General features: G+C 37.0%; 1 protein-coding gene across 3 annotated transcripts in view; it reads right to left on the bottom strand.

Moving 5' to 3' along the window:
* Window positions 1-299: 299 nt before the first annotated feature.
* ADGRG7 (adhesion G protein-coupled receptor G7) overlaps window positions 300-7,454 on the bottom strand; it is a 97,656-nt gene continuing 90,501 nt past the window's right edge. For 2 of the 3 annotated variants that reach the window (XM_002716610.5, XM_070071993.1), the window contains one exon: window positions 300-6,018. In XM_002716610.5, coding sequence (XP_002716656.2) covers window positions 5,761-6,018 — 258 coding nt within the window. In that variant the 3' untranslated portion in view covers window positions 300-5,760. The remainder of the gene's footprint in view (window positions 6,019-7,454) is intronic. The other variant, XR_011387823.1, reaches the window with a different exon arrangement.

Raw genomic sequence — 7,454 nt, 5'->3', positions numbered from 1 at the left:
TTAAACTTTTTATTTGGTGAAGTATTAAGCCTTTCTACTGTAATATAAACTTTAAATGTTGTCTCAAAAATTTTTTAAAAAAGGAAGAAGAAGGAAAGTGTCGGAAGGAGAGAGGGAGAAGTAGGGAGTAAGGGAATATCATTATGTTCTTACAATTGTATCTACAAATCACATTGAATCTGTTAAAAACTAATTAAAATTCAATTTTTAAAAATAAAATAAGGAATTCAAAATTTTTTTAGGAAAATAACAATAGCTCAATTGATAAATGGGCAAACGATATAAATAACAACAAAAAATTAACAAGTGTATGTGAAAATGTTTACTCTAAATGTCGGTGACATTATACATGATTACAGTGTTTTCAAAGCAATTTACTAACACATACCAGACATAAACAAATGTTCATACCCTTTGACACACTTAATCTGAGTCCTGAGAATTCATCCTAAGGAAAAATTTGAAAGCAGGAAAAAACATATGTACCAATTTACTTATCACATTATTACTACCATATGAAATATTTAAATGATCTAAATATACAGTAATAGGGAAAATTAGTAAATTACATCATTTTATATCATTCTATAGGACTATATAACCAGGTAATAATGAAAATTATAAATTGTTTTTATTGTAATTACAGCTATATAAAATTCTTAATGTATGTAGACAAAGAGTATAGAGAATATGCAAAATTTAGACATTAATAGGTTAAAGAATTATGGATTTTGTTTTTATAAAAAATACACTTTGTGAATATTAGTTTTCCCAGGTTTATGGAGGTATGATTTATAAATAAAAATTGTGTACATTTAAGGTGTACAACATGATGTTTATATATATTATATATATAATTACCACAATAAAGCAAACGAATCCATCATTTCACAGAGTTACCATTTTGTGTGTATGTGTGTGGTGAGAATATTTAACATCTAGTCTCTGGAAATTCCAAGTGTAAAATGCATTATTAATAACTATGCTCACAAACTGTTGAAATCTTTATTTAATGTATGCTAAACAGATCTTCTGTATATAAAGAGAAACGAAAATGAATCTTGATGTGAATGGAAGGGGAGAGGGAGTGGGAAAGGGGAGGGGTTGCGGGTGGGAGGGACGTTATGTGGGGGAAGCCATTGTAATCCATAAGCTGTACTTTGGAAATTTATATTCATTATTGATATCTTGTCAACTTAAATTTAAATTCTCTGTAAAAATAAAAATAAAAAAAAGAAATTAAAAGAAAAAAAATGGCTAGAAGGAAACTTAAAAAAAAATAACTATGCTCACCATGCTGTATATTAAGTCTCCAAAATTAACTTATGTTATAACTGAAAGATTGGGTCTCCTTTCCCCCATCTCCTGGTCTTTGGCAGTACCATTCTCTCTCTCTCTCTCTCTCTTTCTCTCTCTCTCTCTCTCTCTCTCTTTTTCTTTCTCTTTTTCCTTTCTCTCTCTCTCTTTTCTCTCTCTCCCTCCCTCCCTTCCTTCTTTTCTTCCTTTTTTTCCTTTCTTTCATTTATTTGAAAGGCAGAGTTACAAAGATAGGAAGAGAAAGAGAAATCTCCCTTATGCTGGTTCACTCCCCAGATGGCAGCAATGGCAGGGCTCGGCAGCACGGAATCCAGGAGCCAGGAGGTTCAGTCAAGTCTCCCACGTGGGTGGCAGGGGCCCAAACACTTGGGCCATCTTCTGCTGCTTTCCCAGGTCATTAGCAGTGAGCTGGATTGGAAGTGAAGCAGCCAGGACACAAAGGGCAACTATTTGGGAAGCCAGCATAACAGGCAGCAGCTTTACCCACGACATCATAATGCCAGCCCCAGTAGTACCATTTTCTACTCTGTTATTTTGAGTTTGACTTTTCATAGATTCCATATATAAGCAAGATCATGTAGTGTATTTCTTTGTGTCAGACTTCCTTCATTTAGCATAATGTCCTCCAGATTCATTTATAATGTTGTGAATATCAGTATCTCCTTTTTAAAGGCTGAATAATAAACACACACACACACACACACACCCCACAATTTCTTTATCCATTCTTATATAAGTAGACACTTAGGTTGTTTCCATATCTTGGCTAAGTATAAAAATGCCACAGTGAACATGGGAGATATCTCTAACTTAATTTCCTTTGGATACAAAATAGTTGCTACATAATATGATACTTTATTTTTAAGCTCTTGAGGAACATCTCTACTGTAAACTATACCAATTTATATTCCCACCAATAGTATGCAGGGTTCCTCTCCATCCTTTCCAACACTTGTTACCTTTGGACTTTTCAATAATAGACATTCCAATGGTGGAAAGTAATTTCCTGTTGTGCTTTTGATTTGTGGCTCCCTGATAATTAGTCATGTTGAATATCTTTTCAAATACCTGTTATCCATTTACATGTTCTTTGGAATAATGTCCATTCAGTTCAAATAATGTCCATTTGTTCATTTTTTTGATCAAGCTATTTGTTTTGTTGTCTATTGAATTGCATGTGAGTACCTTTTAGAATTTAAATTGTTATAACAGTTTCCTCTCTTACCACCTTTCCTCTGTATCTCCCCTCTTACTCCTCCCTGGAAGTTCTACCTTGCTTGCTCCGTCTTTGGGAGCTATGAATTGAGGGTCCAGCTTCATACTAATGGGGTTCCATAGAGGCAGATACCTCCAGTGGTTGACAAATTGGTGTGCACTGGAAGTGACTTTTGGCCTAGTTTCCCTAAATGTTTACGAAGAATGCCAAGCTCGTCTGAATGAGGCAATGACAAGCTGATAGCAGTGAGTTTGATAATGATGTCTCTTTGTTGGTGACAGTAAAAATGAGGCAAACTAGACTTCCAGGTATGAAAGGTAAGGAGAAAAACATTCCAGACTCTCACAACTGAGCAGGGAACTCTGACCTGTTAGTTAAGATCCAGGAAAGGAAATACAAAGGTCAGGATGGTTTGTTCACCAAAGGAATCATCAAAAGGCTACAAGGCACTGGAATCATGCAAAATGAATCAAAAACCTCAAAGTAGAAGCTGACAATGTGCAGTAGCATGAAAGTAAGTTCTGCAGAGCTCTGAGTCTCTCTTTCTTATATTCTGTTTTCTTTTTTAAGTAAGCTACCCTCTGCTCCTCTCTTCCTTTATCTTACTCCTCTAATTCTGTGATACCAAATAATTTCTTACTGTCCCTACCCATCTCACTCAATCCATACCCTGCTTAGAAAAGGGAATTGATGATGAGCCTCAAAGTAGGTCATTTCCCAGGGAGTATTTACATTTTGTCATCAAATGCAGTAGAACCTCCTTAACATTCTGCTGCCAGCATTCCTTCCTGGGTATGAGTGCCCATTCTCCATGCACCTGTCACCCAAGCCATTCCCCATCCCTCCACTTCACAGTGGGTATGTAACCTAGGCTGGACCAATCTTTCCTCAACACAATGCCTGTGGGCACAGAACCCAAGCAGGATATGCTGGTTCTGGGCATGTTTGCTCTCAAGTCTTTCCGTCTCCAGGCCCTGGTGCACTCTGAATCACAGCAGGAATCTACTGGCTTCTAGCTGGCTGTAGCCAGTGAGAGATGGATGGGGGCTGCAGTGCAGGAGAAAGGGTGAGGCCAAGGTCCTTTTCTGCTCTCCCTCTCCTGGTTCACCCTGGTTGAGCCTCTGCCCCGGCTCTGGTAATTCTTACTTTTATCTCTTTAAGAGAGGTTTCGGCTTTCTCTTTTTGCTGCTGAGTTGTTTGTTTTTTTGTTTGTTTGTTTGTTTTTTTTTTCAGCATTCCTCATTTTGTCTCAGCTTTTTAAACACCATAGAATCAACTGTCTGCTTTAAATTCTCTTTATTTTAAATACTTAGCATGCTTTCTGATTCCTGCTGGAACAATAACTAAAATTAGAATCATTTGTGAGACTTGACTTGTGGATGATCAGAGAAAAGAAGTCCCGCTTCCTATTAGATTATCAGGTTATAGGACTGGGGAGGCCAATAGAGGCTTTCTGACTACCTAAACCCAATTTGAGAATGATCTGAAACACAGAAGCACAAAGAGCCAGGAAATAGACAAAAAGAATCCTGAAACATTCTTAGAATTTGTTGCTCTAACTAGACCTAAGCTAGCATCATCATGTATTCTTGTCCTAAACCAGGACACTTGAAAGTAAAAGTGGCTGCTGGTACTTTTTAAGTCTGGGTGACCAGCAGAAATTGGGACTACAGTAGGCAAACTGAAACATACGAATATAGTCACCCAACCTAAAACTCATTCAGTCTGCTGGACTTTAACATTGAGCCATTAAATTCCCCCTGATTTTTCACCTAATTTAAGTAAGATTCCTATCGCTAAACTAAGACTGCTGACTGGTGTAGGGGATAGAACTTTAAATCACGGGAATGATTTCCTAGTGGTAGGATTTCAGGGAAGAAAGGGGAATACAAATATCCTCCTGAATTTGCCTCCACAACTGCATGCAGAGCTTGCATATCTTTGGTACAGCTATTTTTGGAACATTATATGGAATGTTAATTGTTATACCCCAAGAGTGATGCAAATAGTGCCAAGAAAAAAGCTATAATCACGGAGGAAAACACATACATTCTACTCTCAGGCTAAATGTGGCTCTTCAGTGATTTTTTTTTTTTCATTTAAGCATATTTTCATCTGAATACAAACTTGGGCCTAGCACATACAATGCATCGGCCCTGTGTGTAGCCTCTAGGTCTAGCACTGCAACTCCACTAAGAACATTGGCCTTGGGGAACTGCTTTCCTCCTTTATTCTCTTTCCTTTCCTTTCTCTATTCTCCCATAAGGTCTCATTTGTAACACAGATTAAATGGGCTTTTGATGGCTTGCCTAAGAATCCAATAGTCATTTACAACTATTTCTATAAGAACACACATTCTTTAGATAGTGCTGAGAAGGGTATGCCAAGGGCACATGACACTTGTTGGCCTATTAATTCAGTGCACTCACAGCAGCTGCCTAGTTGATGGCAAAACAGAAACAGCAATTCTGACTGTGCCTCCTATGTTCTGTGGAGTACTTACCCCACCCCAAAGGAGGTCACTTTTCACTTAGGAAGCCATTCGTAATTCCAGTGTTTGGAATTCCATGAGTAGATAGATCTTTTAGAAGCCATAAGGGATGATTGCAACTTTGATTTCTTGAATCTCTGTGTCAGTTCATTATTAAGGGGGCAAATATACTATGAACTTGCAGGAAATATCCAAAGGATTTAGTAGCCAACTAATAAGTCTCAAGGACTGGTTCCTATAGAGTTGATTCTTCTGATCACAAAACAAATTAAAAAAGAGGTTAAATTGGTGCCAAATTATTCATTAGTGATGAAAATATAAGCATACACAACTTTCAAATTCAAAGATCAAAAATGCGATACATACAAACCACTCCCTACACTGCCCACCAGGAGTCACTTTGTTCTGGAAGGAGCATTTTTGTTTCCATGTCGCTTTAGTAAATTGTAAAAAACATTTCTATATTTTTGTCAAAGTGTATCATAAGTACTTCATGATGTCAGAACAATGGTAATCTCGAATGCTGTGTGAAATTCTTCACTTCCTTTGAGTAAAAATCCATTGAATATTATAAAATCTACAAGATCCATTATCCCTGACGATGATACATAATGGGTTTTTCCTAATTCTTGATCCTGAGCAAAATATATTGAGGAAAACTTTCTGGAAAAATGTAAGAAGGAAACAGGTCAAACTCACACATGTTGAATAAAAAGATGACTGTAGGTAACACAGTCTAGATGCTTGAGTTTGCTAGGTCACTTTCAGAGACTGTGATGTCCTCAGAAACCGATGGCTCCAGCAGTCTGAAGTGTTCATGTAGCGCAGGAAAGGACCTGAGCATGTTGTACATCCTCACTCGCAGCCGTATCGGAGTCATCCCAGGCAGCGTCTTCACTTTCTCAGTCGATGATGACAGTGACTCCCACACCTTGGAAGCTTCACTCAGGAAGATTTTTGTTCTAACAGTATAGAGGATAAAAATTTGCAGTCCCTGCAGGAAGAATAAAAGTTTCACATCAGATAAGTGCTGAGGTACAGAATCAAGAATGAGACTTTCTCTCTCCCTGCCAGCCACTCTTTTCATCATGCACAGCCACTGCCCACTTTGGACTTTTCATTTGGCAGCTGCCATTTACTTTCATATCTGAGGGTTGAAGCAAAGTCTTTCCTATACTGCAAGTGATCTGTATCGATATCGATATCAACATCAATATCGATATAGATATACACACATATATAAAATAGCACATTTTGAAGACCTGAGCTCAGGTCTCAGCTTGCCATTAGCTAGCTCAGTAACTTTGTTCACTTCCTAATTCCTGCTATCTTCAGTTTCATAAAGGAGGCAGATTAACTTTGCAATACCTAATTTTTCTTCCAGTTCTACTATCCTGTGATTTCAAGTTTCACAGATTTTCACAACATAACTATAAACTTGGTGCCCTTCTATTCACAGTTTCTGTGCACTTAAATGAAGACCAGATGTATATGAAGGATTAAACTGCAAAGGCCTAAGACTTTCTACATGTTTTAAATGAAAACTGCCACTTATTGAAGTCCTGTTAGGAGCAGATAATTGCTTCTTATTCAATCCTCATCATTTGATCCTTCTCTTTTAATCCTTAAATAAACCCTATAAAATAAGTCTTACTATATCCATGGTATAGGTAAGGAAACCAACATTCAGATAAATTAAATAACTGGCTCAAGATTACTCATGCAGTAATGAGTAGGCTCTGGAACTGAATTCTTTTATCTTTGGCTCCAAAACCCCTCTTTTATCCAATCTACAACTCTGTTTCTTGCTTATAACTGCTAACAGAAAGTAGAGAATATATTATAGTCTGAAGGCACCTCTGTTACTTCGTCACTAACATTCTTTGTGGAACTAACAGATGGAGTAGCATCTGTAGCTACTATACTTGATAATATTGTACCAATGTTAGTTTCTTGATTTTGATAATGTACTATGGTTATATAAGATACTATCATTGGGAAAAGCTGGACAAAAGATATATGAGACATGAGCTGTTTTTCCAAAGTATTGTTAAATTATTTAAAAATTTCAAAGTTATTTTAAAGTAAATACCCATAGATATCTCCTTGACTATCACCTACTGGGCCTCAAGCCTTGTAAATATTTATCTCTAGAATCATGATCTGTGAGTACCATCATAGAAGACTCCTGGTGCTATGGTATGATAACTCAGACTCTGCTAGCTTGACTAATATAATCATAGGAAATGGCAAGAGATAGACTAGCTCGCTAGTTAAAAGTGCAGAGAGTAACTTCATTGTTACCAAACAGATGGTATCTAACTCATCAAAAGAAAAACCATGTGACTCAGGGACACCTTTACACAGAGGTTATCACTTTCAGCAACTCAATCAGATAGTCATCAAACACCATACTTTCTTCATAAAATA

Source organism: Oryctolagus cuniculus, chromosome 4 (assembly GCF_964237555.1).
Source record: "Oryctolagus cuniculus chromosome 4, mOryCun1.1, whole genome shotgun sequence".
NCBI lineage: Eukaryota > Metazoa > Chordata > Mammalia > Lagomorpha > Leporidae > Oryctolagus > Oryctolagus cuniculus.
Note: the sequence above shows the minus strand (reverse complement) of the source record. Positions and strands in the feature narration are given on the sequence as shown.